General features: G+C 40.3%; 1 protein-coding gene across 9 annotated transcripts; it reads left to right on the top strand.

Moving 5' to 3' along the window:
- The first annotated feature begins 84 nt into the window (after window positions 1-84).
- Window positions 85-17530, top strand: IL4R (interleukin 4 receptor). 9 transcript variants are annotated; one of them, XM_068907915.1, is made up of 11 exons: window positions 133-166; window positions 3967-4057; window positions 4934-5079; window positions 8890-9031; window positions 9921-10075; window positions 11166-11320; window positions 11925-12081; window positions 12904-13003; window positions 13618-13687; window positions 13825-13901; window positions 14001-17530. In XM_068907915.1, the coding sequence occupies exons 3-11, from the start codon at window positions 5010-5012 to the stop codon at window positions 16231-16233; spliced, it is 3159 nt and encodes a 1052-aa protein (XP_068764016.1). In that variant the 5' UTR covers window positions 133-166; window positions 3967-4057; window positions 4934-5009; the 3' UTR covers window positions 16234-17530. The 9 variants fall into 9 exon arrangements, with proteins under 9 accessions (XP_068764018.1, XP_068764016.1, XP_068764017.1 ...); XM_068907916.1 differs by having other exon boundaries at window positions 151-166; window positions 3967-4060; XM_068907917.1 differs by lacking the exon at window positions 3967-4057 and having other exon boundaries at window positions 85-166.
- Window positions 17531-17546: the final 16 nt, after the last annotated feature.

Below are 17546 nucleotides of genomic sequence, written 5' to 3'. Positions count from 1 at the left end.
AGAGGGCGTCGGGGGTCGCGTCAGCGTCCGGTGGGACCGGCTTGAGCCGCCTCGGCCGCCGCCGGCCGCGCACGGCTCCGCGCGCCCCGGCCGCCTGCGCGCCCCGGCCCGCGGCAGGACGCTGTCGCCGCGCCGGGCTGCCCGCGGCGGGAGCCGCCTGGGACGAGTGAGTTTCAGCGGCCGCGTCGCGTGGGTCGGGCCGGGCGGGGGGCGGCGGCGGCGGCGGCGGCGGTGGTGGCGGTGGTGGCGGTGGTGGTGGCGGCGGCGGGGGGGCCGGGGCCGGGCCGGGCGGGGGGCGGCGGTGGCGGCGGTGGCGGGGGGGCCGGGCCGGGCCGGGCCGGGGCGGTGGCGGGGGGGCCGGGCCGGGGCGGCGGGGGCCCGTTCGCCGGTGTGGGAACCGAAGCGCTTCTCCTTCTCTTCCCGCTGCGGCCCCGCTCGCCGGGGGCGGGAGGCGCGAGCGCGCGGGAGCGCCGAGGCTGCCGCCCCCCGCCGGTGGGGTCACGCTCCGAGCCCCGGCCTCCTCCCTTAAAAACTTCTCCCAGCGCGCGCCGTGCCGGGCGGAGGTCGCTTTGTGACAGACGGAGCTTGCGTTTCTGAACCTCTGGCTCTGGGCGGCTGTTCCAGTCGCTGTAGTCCAGGCCCTTTGCGGACCGGCCTTTTTTCGAGATGTTCAAATTCAGCAGTTTCTGTAGGTTCTATTGGGTCTAAGTTAGAAAATCTCTGAAGTTATCTGGCTGCTGGCAGGCCATGATTTTGCAGTTTGGCAAACTCTGTGAAAGTACTGTATTCATTATAGGCCCAAACAGCACGTCATTATGCCTTTTGCTTTCTTCCATCATCTCAACAGGGAATATATTCAAATACAGACACTCCAGCTTAAGTCATAAATGCAAACTGACAAGTTTCAAGCTGTCTAGGGAGAACTCATCCATGCATTTTGAGAGGCTGTTCTCTCGCTTACAAGGCAGGCTTTATCCAGATGTGCACTGTGCTGGAAATGCAGATCTCGTTTGTATGCCTCTGAACTTGCACTGGATAGGGAGTGTAAAATGTCATTAACAGTAAGCACCCCAAACTAGATGGAGGACTTTATGCAATGAGGATGGCATTAAAATATTAGTGCAGTTATTCACTTATAAAATAAAAGATCTCTTGTTCCTTTAAAATTTGTCATTTTGAAATGAAATTCTTTCCGTAGCCATGTAGTAATATGTGTACGTTGAGATAAAAAACAGGACCCTATGAGATAAAAAACAGGACAAAGCCTCCCCTCTAAAGAGTCCCTAATCTAAGGGCCTGATTCTGGGTCTGATTTTCTGCTACTCCACCCTTTCCAACCCAGCAGTCAAGGCAAGTAGAGACAGCGCTAACACAGTGCCATATTAATCAGATGGTAAAGAAGCATGAAAAAGGAGCATAAGGGAATAGTTTTCTGTTTAGTTTAGATAATGCCAAGTGGGACCTGTTAAATTTAATCATTTGGCCCTTTGTTCACCAGTGTTGCCATCCTTCCTTACCAAAACTCCAAAGTATCTTCTAGCTTCGCCTTCATCAAAACTTCCTCCTTTATGCACCGTACAAGACTCTCTCCTTAGTGTCCAATTTCTTCTGAAAACTTAATTGGGCTTATTCTAAGACACCCACGCTTCTTACAGTAGGTATACCTTGTGTGGTTGCCTCTGACAGTCATATTGCATATCAGAGTAGGTTTTATGAGATATATTCCTGTAGGTCTACCATTTTGTGTTGGCACTTAGGAAAAAAATCAATAAAAATAGTAGTGATAATACAGGAGAAAAATTATCTCCTAGCTTTTTTCTTTTCAAATGTTGATATAAAATCAGTTGACTAATAATGCAATCATGCTTTGTTTTGTACTGCTTATCTGATTTTAGTCTGCAGTTATAGCAGATTTTTTAAATCCAGAAGAATAAGACAAGTTGTTCTTTAAAATTAAAATCCCAGTTTTGAAACGGTAAGTGGTCCTCTAACTGCACAATTTCAGCAAAGGTAGATTAAGGAATTTTAGGTAAAAGTAACCATCATTTGTCTTTTGTGCATGAGTTACCCTTTGAGCATAACAGTTTTGCAGATTATATCTGTAGATTAACTGTGACCCAAATTTATTTAAAAGTCTAGGCTAGAAAATATTTTTTTTCCTCAAGATTAAATGAAATCTGTTCAATTACATCTTTATTTTTTTTAAAAGATAGGAATAATCAGGTGATTTAAGCATATGACTTGGGCCAGTAATCACATAGAGCTACTTGATGGATTGCTTTCATAGATTTGGGAAAGTCACGTAGGCTTTCGGTGCTTTATTTTTTTTTTCAAACATGCAGTGTTACATTAATAATTCTTGGGATTACCAGGTTACTGAGAACTTAATATTCTGTATATCTTATATACTTTATTAAGTTTAATATATATACTTATACACTGTATTAAGCATGTTTATATAACATTTATATACTTATGTACTTTAAGTTTAAAAGTTTAATATTTCATTATTCAATATTAAGAAAAACTTAAGACCCTACAGGTGGGAAAGCTATTGTCATTTTTAAATTTTCTCCCTAACCCTTGGTATTGGTTTTATAATCCACTACTCTTATTTTAAAAAAAAAAAAAAAAGTTTGCTTTTCATTAGAGCTGTGGATTAAATCCACTTTCATCCAACTGTCCCAAACTACTTTTTTCATACGGGAGATAGATTTTTGCTCTGTAGTCTGCTGATTCATACATGCTTTTGTGATATAGGTTTATTTGGCAAAAGTTTTCAGAATTTCTTGGAACTGCAGTCATGAGACACTATTTCTCAGCAATGGACTTGAAAAGCAAGCATTTCCTCTCTTGAGAATGCCAGTAAAAAAGAGGAGGAGAAAGATTTTGTTTGCTGGAGCACTTTGCTCCTTTTTTTTTCTTTTTCCCTAAGCTGCAAAAAGGCATTTGTGTTCTTTTCAAAAATTTTATTAGTGTGCTCAATCACATTTTGTCTGTTCCAAAAGTGAAAAACTCAGCTTTTGAGTAATAGTTTTCCTGAGTGTTTATGAGAAATTCATTGTTAAAGTATGCCTTTTGATGAGCAGTAACTGCTTCCTGTAAGGTCCCAAAACAGTTTCCTTTCTAATCTATTTGCACTCACAATTTTCTTATTTCTAAAATAATTGTTTATTATTTCTTAGCTTCTAAGGTTGAAATTTTCCATGTTTAATCTTTAGAAGCTTATTTTAAAGAACGGTCAATCATGTGTGTGAGAATAGAAGAAATAAGTGGCAATTTGGATAACGAGGTTTGGAGCAGAGTCTGACTTATGCTGAAGTAAAGATACACTATAAAAGAAGTGCTAGTTCTGTTAAATGTATTGTAGAAATTAAGATTCTATTGCTACGTTTTGTTTTAATTCATGTAGATAAATTAATCAATAAAAGGCATGGGCTTCTTTATTTAAAAAAAAAAAAAAAAGTAATTTTTCTGTCTGTGGCTTACTCAGCTGGGAAAGATTCCGACTGTTGTCCACACTGTGTTTATGTTAATTGACAGCAAATATTCAGCAGCTGTTCTTGAGAGTCTTGCCAGTTTTTGAGAGGTGGTATTTGAAGGAATATGGCTTCAGTAGCATGCATCTGTGGCTACATGCTCTTATGTGTATACAGTGCCCACATGCATATTTCCAAAACGGCATTAAATTCTTCCGAAGCTAATCGCTTAAGGAGTTTATACCACAACAAAATTACTGATCCCTCAGCCAATTCCTTTAGTCTGGCCATTCTCAAATCTGGTAGAAGTGTCAAGGGTTGTTCTACTTTTGTAGTTAGGTTAGTAGCAGAGGGTACTCAGCCACCAGCAACGAATATGTTTTTTTGGTTTCTTCTACCTCAAAATCTAACAGAACTTCTGCAGAAAGCCAAAAGCTTGTCTCCTACTAGAAGAGATCTTCTGAGAGTTTCTCTCCTCTTTACTCAGTCACACAAAGGGAATCGGGAAGTTCTGGAATCGCAAATACCATGCCACCTGGGAGCTCTGCAGATGTAAGCAGAGCAGCTGCAGCATGCAGGTAGTAAGTGTGAGAACACTGCGTCCAGACTCGGAGTTTAGAAAATACCAAGAGCATAAGAGGAAGGGGAAAAAAGGGTTCTGTGTCAACAGATGATGTGTTTTTGAACAAGATTTATCCCTGTTTATGCTGAATGCAAAGTCACGGTCACCCCATATTAGTGAGCATGACTATACATACAAATTTACCTAGTTATCAAATACTCACACCATATGCATTTCTAGCGATGTGCAAGCTGGTAGCCACATCTAATCCAGAATAAGATCTTCTACCAAATAGCTACTTTGTGTCTTCTTGTAAAATCTTGGAGCAAAAATGCTGTTCGGAGTTCTTAAAGGGATTATTTCATGAACTTCATAGTGAAGTTCGTTCATGAACTTCGCTATGCTTCAAGAATTGTAATATATAAAAGCTGCATAATTTTCCTTTTCTGAAGTTGTGCTGGATGGTCTCATATCATGGCTATGTATATGTTTTACAACTTCTACTTGAGTTATTGTTTTAATAAATGTGCATTCTGTTGGCATTCTGTGCAAGGGTCTTTACTCAAAACTTTTTAAAGAGGTTGGTAGTTCTCAGTATCTAGGGTAACGGTGATAAGACTGTGAAATTATATTACAGTCAACAGCTCAGGCACTTCGTGCTTAAATTACTTCATTTATCTGAGTGGAATCATATGGCTCTGATGGCATATTGACTGTTAATGAATTGTTTTGGTCCAGTGCTTACTCTTTTAATATCTTGGGTACAAACAGCATCTCTTGTGTTAGTACCTGAAAAGGGTAGGTGCACAGCAGGTGTCAATCTAATATCCTCTGTAACTAAATTTTTACAGAAGTCTTCTAACTCATTTGTATCACCCTTATTCTCCTACAGTTCTCGTTGTTCCATGAACAATCTTTAGGAGGATCAGGCACCGCAGAGGATCTTAATCCTGACATCTAGCACAGTGATGGCAAGAATCTCACGTGCTGCACTGCGTACCCTGTGGATCCTTTTCTTTTCATATGCAACAAATGAAAGTACGTTTGTCAATGTTTTCAATTGTTACACTGTAGTTGTCGACAGTACCTTACCATGAGCAGGAATAACTAGTAGATGATATTATTACTACCATTAATTGACTAGAATAAAATGCGTAACTACATGTATCAGAGATATTCATGTATTACAATAAATTCTCAAATCTTTTCTTTTTACTGACCTTTTCTGTATTAGCACTAAGAAATAGGAATTTGCAAGAAGCAGAAACAGAGGTTTGGAAAGTCATCTGTCTGCTTCCGCATTATCTAATCTATATTGGACATCTTGCTGCAAACAGGATTCTCTGCAATGACCCAGGAGCATCTCTGTAAACATCCCGTGAGGGTGGAAAGCCCACTAGTCTCGCATTTGCTTATTTTCATAACTGCCACTATCCATGGTGTGGGCCAAAAAGGAGCCATCAGCAATAGACATTGAGGGAGCTGTGCTCATAAACCGGAGGGTGAACGTATAGACCTACAGTCAAAAGGCAGCTGTCAGCGTGCGTTCTCCAAAGTGCGTAGAGTTACTAAGTTAGAAAACTTAGTTGACTGGATTTGAACAAGTTTTGCAAGCACTCACTGTAAGGCGTTGCATATTGTTACTGGTGCTATTATACAGGGACAGATGACTGACGTGTAGTGAAGAGCACGCAGGGCATCACATCTTTTGGTCTAGCAAGATGTATATTCGCATTAAGCCTTAGCGCTGCTAGTCATTTAATGGTTATTTTCTGAAGTTCACTTGGCAGGAGCTGAATATGAAAAAAAATTTTCCTGATATCTTTTCTGATATTTCATTATAATAAGAAGTTAGATTTATAAAATCTTATCTTCCAGGAACATGCCTTTATTCTCTGGGAAATCAGTTTATATTTCCTTTTCATAGTTTTTAAGTAGCTACACAATAGTCTGCTTTTTCTTTTCTCTTTTTAAGAAAAGCATACCAAAACAGTAAAAAACAAAACAAGAATAACTTATCCCTTTAAAAAAAAAAAAAAAAGGTTATTAGCTACTTCCTTATGTACTATGAGTTCAGACATGCTGCTGATGATGCTGGAGGGAATTTTGCAATTTGAATTAGAGTGATCAAGCTTTGTAAGTGCACATTGTCTGGGTCATTTGATCTAGGTGGTCCTAGATTTTCTATAAATTATCAAGGTTTATAATTTCACAGATTTCTTTTTCCTGGTTTCAATTTTTTAAGTTTCTTCATCACGTTATTCTTGCTGAGGATGAAAAAAGAAGTCCAGTATTTCAGTTCCCTTTTTCAAGTACATGAACTGAAAACAAACTTTGTACTGCATGTGGTTTCAAAAGGAAATTTTCAAATATCTGAGGTTTACAAAAATGTCATACCAGAGATGGAAAAGGGAAAAGGTCACAGGAAAAGAATACAGAGAATAATTTACAATGCAGGAAAGACATGAGGACACTAAAAGGCAAGATAAAACTGCAAGTCCTTATAGCTTAGCACACCAGGAAGAGCTTCATTATAATTCAAGGGGTGTTGAAAGTGTAAGATCATTAACACACGGAAAAATAGTAAAGTCCATCTTTAAAGGGCTTTAAAGTAGTTCTTTTAAAAGTCCATCTTCAAGTGGAAAAATAATAAAAATGAACGGTAAAAATATAAATAGCAACACAAAAATAAACAACAGTAACAAGATAAATAGATAACAGTTCTTTTAAAATAAATGAGCCGTGTGGCTATTAGAGTATTGCAGAAGTTAAAGATTAAACTTGCTGTTCTTCTGATGGTTTTTCTTTTTTTGTTGTTTTTTTGAAGGATCACAGGAGTGCAGGACAAAAGGGAACTAAATGTGGTGCTGTCATTCAGGAAGTAATTAAGAGTGCTTGTTTTTACCTACAAGATCAATATCTATCCTTAGCAGCTAAAATAGAACAAGACACTGTTTACATATGTGAACAATAATGAAACTGTGAGCTACAGGTACTTCTAGGTTTATAGCCAGCCAATATACCGGAAAAATTAGATTATGATTCTTACAGAACTTTAAAATGATTCCTTGAAATTGCGCTACATTTTCATTGGCGTAAATGAGCCCCACTAAGTTTATTGAGATTACTCAAGTGATCCAGGGTTGCTTGGTAATCGAGTTTTGTGGGAGGCCTTTTAAAAAGAGAAGTGAAAGTGATAGGTGGTAGTACCAAAGAGACAGTATTAAACAATAAACTCTTTGGATCAGTTTTCTAATGAAGTTACACTAGGCCTGGTGGTAGATCCAATTGTATTTAACACGTCATTATGACCAGCATGTTTATCTACAGATGCAGATATCAAAGTATGCAGAAGTTATTTTAGGAAAAAAAAAGATACAAAGGGACCACAGAAAAAGAATAGTAGGAATAGTGAAACATGGTATTTTTGACAATAAAAATTCTTGCATGGGAGGAATAATCTGAAATATGGACGCTCATTGGGATGAAGACGACTGCAAAGCCCCAGTGGCTAAAGGATGTGAATCAGTGGCAAATTAGTCTTGAATTTGCAATATAAATGACAAGAATGAAGTTAGTGATGTGCTGGGCTGTGTGAACTGAATTATTTGCTTACTATACAGAAATGAAAGCATGTCTTTATATGGCCCTTATATAACTGCAGGAGGAATACTTCTAGCAGAATCTCTTAGGACACTCACATTCAGAAAAATATCAATAAATAGGATGCTAACAACCAACCAAAGCTATTATAAATTTTTGTGGGGAACTGAGATGTAGAGCAGGAGAGAAATAATTAGAGCTGCAAGAAAAGGGAGATACTGTAAATATTTACAAATATCTGAAAGGTCAAACGCTGAAGAAGGGAAAGAACTATCCAGCAAGATAAAAGTATTATTTCTGACAGCTTTATTTAGAAATGATCACATTTCAGTACCACAGGTTTGGCACACTGTTAATCCTAATAGCAGCACGATCTTAATGTCACATAACTGCTTCTGCTCCTTGTTCCACTATGCAGTGCATATTAAAACAATGGGAAAATGGGGTTGGAAGGGATACTGAGGGTTGGGTTTTCCATTTCTCTTTCCAGTTCTGTCAAAGCTGTTTTGACCAATGTTTTCTTAGTTGTTCTTAAACACTACCTGTAAAAGAGATAGCAAATGCTAATAACATTGGAGTACAAGGATTTAGGGCTTTTCCATGCCCTCTCAATGCCCAGGACAAGGTGACTCTGAATCTGATCAGAACTCTGAATGTTATCACAAGAAAGAAAAATACAAAGCATAACGGGAAATACTGAATGAAATTAAGAAAAGCATATACTAGACAAAAATCTGTGACAGGGAGATCCTGTATGCAACAGGGAACTGCTTGAGGGAGACAGAGGGCCATTCACACAGGAGGCTTGGAACCAGAGTAGATAAAGCACAGAGATCTTGGTCTCGCTCTGTTCATCGTCTGCATTTTGTTTTTTGAACTGTGTGTATTTAACACATGGGATGATGCTGTTTTATAATTAAAAGTTGGTGTATTTTAGGTAGAGCTCATCAAAATCAGATTTTCTGTGCTTAGAAGTCTGTCTGTATTAGATGAGTTGTGCTTTTCTATTACAATATTTCTACTGCAGACCTTCTTCAAGAGCACAGAGGTGGTCTTCACCTTTCTGGAGACGTTTGCTGTCACACACCTCTTTCCGTTTACCCAGAACATGAGAAATGGCTGTGCTTTCACTTCCCTTACAAGGGGTTAATCATTCTGTTTAGAGGAAAAGATTTTATGTTCCTGCTTAGTCTTAATTTATTCTTTTGATCCTCTTGTTTCTTACTGTGTGCTGCTTCTCCCTAGTTATGGCTACAGGACATGTACAGGAGTTTGCATGCTTCACTGACTATGCTGAAGAACTGGTTTGTCACTGGAAGGTGCCCACACAGACAAACTGCTCCGAAGCTTTCCTGCTCTATTATAGGAAGGAATTTTTGTCGCTGAAGTAAGTGTTTAATAAAGCATTCCATTATCATTTTTGGACCTTCAAATATGCTATAGTCAGCTTTGATTTCCTCCCCCTGCCACAGGAGCCTAGGACAAAATGGAATCAGGATTTTTCTTCTTGACAAGAGGAAAAATGGAACGCTGCTATAAACAGCATGCTCTATTCAGTGGCGCGCTCTTCTGCAGACCTCTTCGCACTTAGTACAGAGGAGTGATCAAGTATTACTTGTGGGAGTGCTAGGGCTCATAAGTTTTTCTAACCTTCATTTCAGGAAAATGTTTACCTCCTTCAGGAGAAACTTACTTAATTTACCTGTCTGTAGCCTGTGTAAGAGGAACCCTTGCCTAGAGTCCAGGTGAACTTCTCTGCATGCAGCATAACTCCTTGTTCATACCCAGACTGTTTGCCCCTGTTCTGCAGCAGAGGGAGTCTTCCTGTCAGTCCTACAGAGGAAGACACATCTGGGCTCTTCCTCTTCCTTTCTGTATGATTTCTCCACAGAGACATCCAAATAACCTTGTATTTTTACAATGTAGTAAACCTGTTTCCATACTAACAGGTCATTAATCTACTCTTTCAGAGGCAGAAGCATGACAAAGGATGCTTTTGGTGTTAATTTTTCCTCTTGAGATCAATCCTTAGTTTTCCATCAAGTTTTTCACTAGTGCAATACAGATAGCTGAGGAGTATTTGGGGATGGATAGATTATTTAGGGGTTTGGAGGACAGTTCTGTTCCGGGTTGTTTTGGCTAAATGTTTCTAGGAATTAAGCTTATTTATCTCAGATTATATTAGCTCTACACATTGGGAACCTTGATTGCGCATTTTGAAGAATGGAGTGTGTAGCACTATGTAAATATCACATCACTTTCTGTCTGTTTTTCAGAAACGATGTCTGTGTCCCTGAGAATGGAAAAGAGAGTTTCACCTGCACTTGTACAATATTTTCTGATTATTTTGTGTCAGGCCTCACCTATATCCTAGCTCTGCAGTTCAATGGGACTGATATGTGGAATTACAGTGTTACACCAGCCTTGGTTGGTAAGAAACTATTTGCTTTGTCACCAGGACGTCTAGTAACATACGGGTTACTTTGCAATCCTAGCTAGCTCCTCATTAATGTTGCCTGAAGAGTTTTTCCTTATTAGAGGTGAAAAATGCTCTGCTGGCTCAAATCTAAGCCAAGGTTACTTGGCTTAGTAACCTGATTCTGGAGCAGATTCTTAAGGAAAGAGTAAAAGAAATGGGGCAAGAAGAGAGTGATTCTTCCTCTAGCTGTACCCTCTCAGCTTCCAGCAATCAGCAGTTTGAAGGCTTAGACATATCTTGAGTATGTTTTGCTTCTGGCTGTAGAAGGTGCTTAGGTGGCCGAGGAAGGTGCTACTTCTCGTCTCTAGGAAGAAACTAGACTACCCCTGCTGCAATTCTACTATTTCTGTCTTTCTCATCCTCCCTGATTTTTTCATACTCGTTGAATCATCCCCCTGAACAGAGCTTTTTCCAGTAATTACTGTTGGATTATAACAACCAATGATAAAAAGTTAATGATTCTTCTCTTTCTTAGGACAGAGCATAGATTTAGTTTGTATCTGTCTTTACAAGCACCCAGCTTGTTTAGAACAATGTGTCACCTCAAACACTCAAGAGACATCGTTCAAGGGTCTTAAGCAGGCATTCATCTGCATCAGTGATCTGGTTCATTTCAGAATACTTGATGCTGCTTCTGCTTGTCAGCAGAATAAGCAGGAACCTGCGTCAGTCTCGAAAAGACAGTTAGCCAAGATAATCTGGCTGAGAAGTTGTTAGAAGCTCTGTGCCTACCCCAAGGCACAGCATGCTACTGTGAGGGCACAGATTATCGCCATTTTTCCAGTTTGGAAGCTGCGTTCAGTGTATCAAAAAGTAGAACTTGAAATTTCTTCAGCTAACTTGAAGACCCAATGCTTGTTAATGAAGACTTGCAGTTACTCTCTTTTGGCCTTTATATCCTTGTGCTAGAGCATAGCGAAAAGGGCTAAATGCATTGACTGCAATGAGACTCTGGTCTCTGGTGAATATCTGTCTCTCTGCTTCTGTCCATCAGTGCTTTCCCATTGCAATGCTGCTCTTAATTGTATTTTTTAATGTACAGTTAAGCCAAGGGCCCCCAAAAATCTTGCCATTGAGAAAGCTGAAAATGGTAATTTCAATCTGAGCTGGGAAGAGAGCTATACCCCTCCATCCATGTTCTCTGGACAGCCGGTGATCTATGAAATAAAATATTGGAGCAAACAGGACCCCACAGAGGTAAGAGGTGACCAGTCTTTTCATTCTCTATCTCTGCAGCTTTCAGGTTTTAAAAATCCGCTGAAAAATCTTGAAGAACTTTATAATCATTTCATTATCAATAGTGTCAGGGCCAGCAAGAGCAGCTCCCCGTGTGTTCCTGAGCACACCCTTGCCACAGGTCCCTTTGCCCCAGGGAGGTTCAAACTGGGCTTTAAGGGACTGAAACTCTTCTGACTGGCCTGCTGCTCTCAGTATGCTAGGCAAAGATTCAAAATATGACGTTTCTGTTCCCAGACCTTCGTTGTGCTCCTTGGGCATCAGGAAGCTTGAGGCAGCCCATGACTTTGGCACGCTCGAGGCATATCGGGTGCTGTCCAGAGCACTCCAGCACTTTAGGGCCAGGCTCCTTCTGGAAGGGGAAGAACGTGCATAATGGCGTCTCACAAATGTTACCCACTAATGACAGCAAGTAGTAGTATCACAGCAGATCATATATACAGTCATTCGCCTGCTCTTTTGTGGAAGGTCACTGAAGCACGTTAACAGTACTAGCATCTAATTGTTGCCACTGACCCTTCATCCCATAAAAAAGTCAAAATGAACTTTCTCCCTTTCTTTTCAGGTTTCTATAAAATCAATTAACTATCAGACAAAAAGCTTCGAAATCATTGCAAGCTCTTTGAGGAAAGGGTATGATTACGTTGTAAGTGTACGGTGTAACTATACAGAGTACCCAGCCTACTGGAGTGACTGGAGTGAAAGAGTTGAATTTCACTATGGTAAGTATTGTTACAAATTGCAGCTTGGCAAAAGGATAGTATACTTTTATAAACCACATTCTGCATGTCCCAGTGCCTCTTATTTATCAGAGGAGAATAATGCAATCAGTGATTTGCAAATAAAAATATAACTGCAAATAAAATAATCATCATCACTTTGAATGTATTGTGAACCAATCTGTGAAGGCTTCCAAGGAGACTAAATTAAAAAAGCAACTCCTGGAAAAACAGAGGAAGGGAACTTGGATTGTTTAGCCTTGTGGAGGAACAAAAAAAAAGCTGAAAGAGGATATATTTGTTCTCTACAAGTATTTTAGGAATTAGACATCGAGGAAGAAGAGCTGCTTAAACCAAAGGGCAATGTTCATGCAAGAGCAAGTGGGTATAAACTAACTGAGAGACATTTAGGCTTGAAATTAAGCAACACTTTTAACCATGAGAGAGCCGAGGTTTTAGAAGAGTCTCTGAAGAGCAACAGAGAGCACAAGAAGCATGACTGTGCTTCAGTGGAGGTTGGTAATGCCATGCTAGGGACTACACGACAAATTTGTCTCTGAGAGCTGGCAAATGGCTTCAGGGCACAGGTGGGCCCTCCCAGCTCCTAACTCGCTCCCAGTAACTGAGTGCAGTACTCATACTGGTCTTTCAGACATGCTACACCTCATTGCCACTGGCAGCTGTATATGTTCTCATGTTTGTCTGAAGGCTTTATTTTATATCTAGCAGTATTTTAAGTCGCAAAAGAAGAGCGACAGATATGATATTCACAGCACTTGTATTTATACATGCATACACCTGTAAATGTATATGTTTATTTAATAGATTATCAAGTAACCACTGAAGACATTCTGCAGATGGCTGTTCCTGTATCCTGCATACTGATCATGGCAGTAGCTGTAATTTGTTACTTCTGTTTTACCAAGTATGTATAACACTGTTTAAAGGTTTATAGAGTAGCAGTTCACACAGATCTTGGTATTGTAGATTGGTTGAATGTCTAGTAGTACAGGAATCTAATGGTTTATTTTTCCTCAGCACCTTTATCTCGGACGCCACAAGCAAATTTTTTATATACGTGAATCAGTTGCACTCTGTCATCTGCTGAAAGGATAACTGAATATTCTCTATCAGTCTTATTAGAGCAGGCTTGTTATGGTATCCAAAGCAAACTGCAGCTATGGGGTCTGTCATTTTGGTGCCCCAATCTTTGCTGGAATCCCAGTAATGATGGTTAAATGTCTGTATTTCTTTTTTCATTTTTAGTAGTAATATATGAAAGTGTGATTCTATCTGTTTGTCTTATCTTTTCAAACATGATTAGAAGAACATGTGACTGTGGTTGCACAGAACATTTATCACCATATATATAAATGTCTTTGCACTAGTTTAATAAAAAGTAACATTTGGAGATGCACAGAAGAAGCACTTCCTGTTGCCGAAATGCCAACAAGCTAGGTGGGAGAGCAGAGCAGAGGAGGGAAATGTACAGAGATCAAAATGCAGTCAAAGGAAACAATTTTCTTTCTTGCCTTACAGAGTGAAGAAGGAATGGTGGGATCAAATCCCAAATCCAGCCAAGAGCCATTTGGTTGTAAAAAATGTCAAGGTAATTTAAGGGCTTTGCGAAAAATGTCTTTTCCTGATCATTAAAAACAGGATATGTACTAACTGCTATTGGCTGGCTATTGCAGGGGATACTAAATACAATTCACATGTCCTAAAGCTTGTCTGTGTCTTTATCAGTTTTCAGTTTTGTGCTACATTGATGAAATGAAGTTCCCTTTCCATGACTTAAAGCAGAGTCATATGGAAAACCAAATGTAAGTAAGATAAAGAAAAAAAATTTCTGTTTTATAGCATAAAATATTCTCCTGTTACATAAACATTAACTATACTTTCCTTTTGATTCCCCAAAACAGAAGTTGCAAGAACTGTCTGGCTCAGAGTTTGTCAGGCCAAAGCTTCAAGGTAAAAGATAACATCACAAATGTTGAGGAATCTTGCAGTTGCCACAGCAAGTCTGGAGACTGGTTCCCAAAAGGCTACGGTGCAGTTTTAACCCCTGAGACAATTCTGGTTGAAAAGTCTCTTGAAATCTGTGAATGCTTAACAGACATTGAGGCTGAGAGCCAGGAAGAGACTCGTGACCGGGTCACCACGTTTGAGCCTTGTGAGAGCGATGCCAGTACTTTCAGGGAGCACGTTGAACACAATGATGCACTAGCTAACATGTTCATTGAGCTCCTGGCAGATGAAAACAATACACGAGGCAGTAAAGATGTAGACATCATCACAGATGAGAATAAAATCTTTGAGAGACTTGAGTCAGAAAAGCCATCACAACAAAATCCAAAAGAAAATCTAGACCAGCATCAGCAGCCATGTGGTATTTTTCACACAGACTCCCTTTTCTCTGAAGTCTCACAGGATGACTACAATTGCAGTACAGCCAGCAAGAAGTCAGCACTATCAGAAGAATCCTTTGAATCTGGCTATCAAAGCTCCAACACAAATTCTGCCTCCCTGGAGGCAAGATCTCCTCCTGATATGCTTGACCAAAGCCTTTTTTCGTGCAGTTCTGAAACTCAGCATGACTCATCTATCCTGATTCAGGAACCACCAAATGAACCAGCCTTTGAGATCATCGAAGGCCAAATAAGCCACTCTGCACACGAGAGCGTTGATAGCCGTATGTTTTCATCCATGGGGCCCTGCAGCTCTGCATACAAGAGCTTTGATACCCTTGTGTCTCCATCCACAGAACCTTGTAGCTCTGCGTACAAGAGCTTTGATACCCTTGTGTCTCCATCCACAGAATCTTGTAGCTCTGCGTACAAGAGCTTTGATACCCTTGTGTCTCCATCCACAGAATCTTGTAGCTCTGCGTACAAGAGCTTTGATACCCTTGTGTCTCCATCCACAGAACCTTGTAGCTCTGCGTACAAGAGCTTTGATACTCTTATGTCACAGTCTATGGCTAACAATAGTCTGACTCTATGTTTTGAAAACATGTACTCCTCACCGCCTTTGACACAGTTTTCAGAGAATCCAGAACTTTGTTGTAGAGATCGAATTTATCAACCTCTTAGCGATCAGAGATGTTATGCCAACTACAGATCTGCCTGCACTGAGCTTGATTTTCAGAGCACCTGTTCAGATCATACTGATTTTCCATCTTTCTCCACACGTGCAAATGACAGAGTTTCAGCTTTCCTACCAGAGGAGGAAATACATAAGCAAATAACATATCAAAATATTCAAAAGAAAGCAGACGTAATTTCTTGCCCCACTGGACCTCAACCGTCTGGTTATCAACCTTTTGATACTGCAGTTAAATGTAACAATACCTACTCTGACAATGACAGTGAGGTTATCAGTAGGTCACGATGTGAACCCTTTAGTTGTCTTCTGTACAACAACCTCAGAGAAGCACCTCCAGGTACCATAATCCATGAACCTGACCAGAAGACAGACAACCATGTATGTTTGGTTTTACAGGGCTTTGATAGTAGCATTGTCCCAGGCTTAGCTGCTAGTGAGAATGTCTCACAGAACAGTGATAACAGGCTTTGGATTATCAACTCTAATGAACTGTCTAATAGCAAAGATGAAAATACCATCAGAGACTTCAGCTCTAACAAATGCAACAGCTGTAACTCGCAAGATTTTAAAAGCAGAGAAAAAACTATAAAGGGGACAAAACCTGACACTTTGGACTATGCTGGTAAAGGAATGCAAAAGAGCAGCAGTAACATTCTAAATGCTGACTTCCAGTGCCACATACATACCCATTTGAAGAAGCTTGGAAATACAAGGGAAAATAAAGAGGTGATACAGCATGTGGTAAGCAGAAGATGTGGCTCAGCAGCTAACTTACCAGAAAAATCACTGGACAGCAGTGGGCTAAGCTTAAAAAGAAAAACTGCAGATTCTCTGGATCTCCTGGTTGTAGACAATCTGTCACCTCTTTCTGTGAATAACTCCTGTCCTCCTTATTCTTGCACCATTCGCAATGAGGGATCCAAACTGACACCTCTAGTTAAAAAAAGGCCAGCAGAACTATTGAGGGAAAACAACAGAAAGAATGAGAAAAAAGTGAAACTTCTGCAAGTCCTTGCCCAGGAGGACAACTGTTATATGAAGGTAGCCTAGCCACCCTTGCCAAGGCTGATCCAAACCAGCCTTTGGAAATGAACTGTGAAACGTTGCTTGTTTTTCCAGGCTTGCCTAAAATGAGGGCTGCTGCAGTTCAGACATGGATTCACTGAGTTTTAACACTCATGCGTGCTACAGGGCTGGCAACGGGTGTATGATGCAGGCCCTTGGGGGACATGAGCAGTTAATACCTAACAATTGCAGCTACAACTCAGGGAAGCAGAGCCAAAGCTAAGGTCTTCCTGGACCTGATCCTGCTCCAAAAGTGAGCAGCAGCTGCATAAAGTAGGAGTTCTTATTCAGTACAGCTCCTGTGATAATTGCTCTGGCTCTGCGTATGATTGGGAAGCACACAAAGGTGATGTGGAAGGGGCGGGCTAACACACCTGGAGGTTGAAAGTGGATGCAAATCAAAAGGGAAGTGACTGACTTGCTCTGACAGCATTGCATATTTCCCATAAATTATTTCCTGAAAGAGCGAGAGATGTCATGTGTGACTGGCCCGAGGCCGTTCTTCAGGATTAGTTTCTTTTCTAAACTATAGGGCACACATCTGCAGTTATTCTGTAGAAGTAAACAGAATCATTTCATATTTCCACAGCTGTAAATGGAATCAGACATTTCTAAACTATTATTTTCCCAGAAAGCCTATCTAGAGTATGGTCAGACTCCCCTAAAATGGTGGAGCGTTTTTTTGTGTCTTGTTCTGCCCAGACAGAGTGGGAATTATGCCCCAAGGTTGAAAATAGTATGTATTTCTTGCGGGGAAATTGTTCCAAAAGTTTTACTCATGACTCTGAACTTTACTAGGCATTGAATTTTTGGCATTGTAAATTCCACTATAACATGTTGGCAGTGGTGCAAAATAGTTAAGGACTGTTAACAATCATTTCATGTCTCAAGCCAGTTCTCATTATGCAGAAAACCCTATTCCCATTCCTATCCATAAGCAAAGAAGATAAGAGCAACTCTCAGCAACAACAGATCTGTAACTGCTACACTGCAACAGGCTTGACATGTTTGTAAGTAGGATTTTTTACTGCAACTCTTTATCTTCAGAGTTCAGGTTGGCCAGGTAGTAAAGGTTTCTACACACCAATTTTGCAGCAGTTAAAAAGGGTACATAAGCTCTGGAAGGATACTTGCAATGAAGTGTCTATATTCAGATGTGATAGCTAACATTTGCGTAGGCACTGGTATCTAGCCCAGTTTCATTAAGGTGGTGGTTAGTAAAAGATCTCACTGTGCATAGTTCAGCTTCTGATGAACATATTAAAAATTGTCTTTGAAAATATCAGGTTGAATTTTAT

This window comes from Struthio camelus, chromosome 15, assembly GCF_040807025.1.
Source record: "Struthio camelus isolate bStrCam1 chromosome 15, bStrCam1.hap1, whole genome shotgun sequence".
NCBI lineage: Eukaryota > Metazoa > Chordata > Aves > Struthioniformes > Struthionidae > Struthio > Struthio camelus.
The sequence above is the reverse complement of the archived record's forward strand: the minus strand, read 5'-3'. Positions and strand labels throughout refer to the sequence as shown.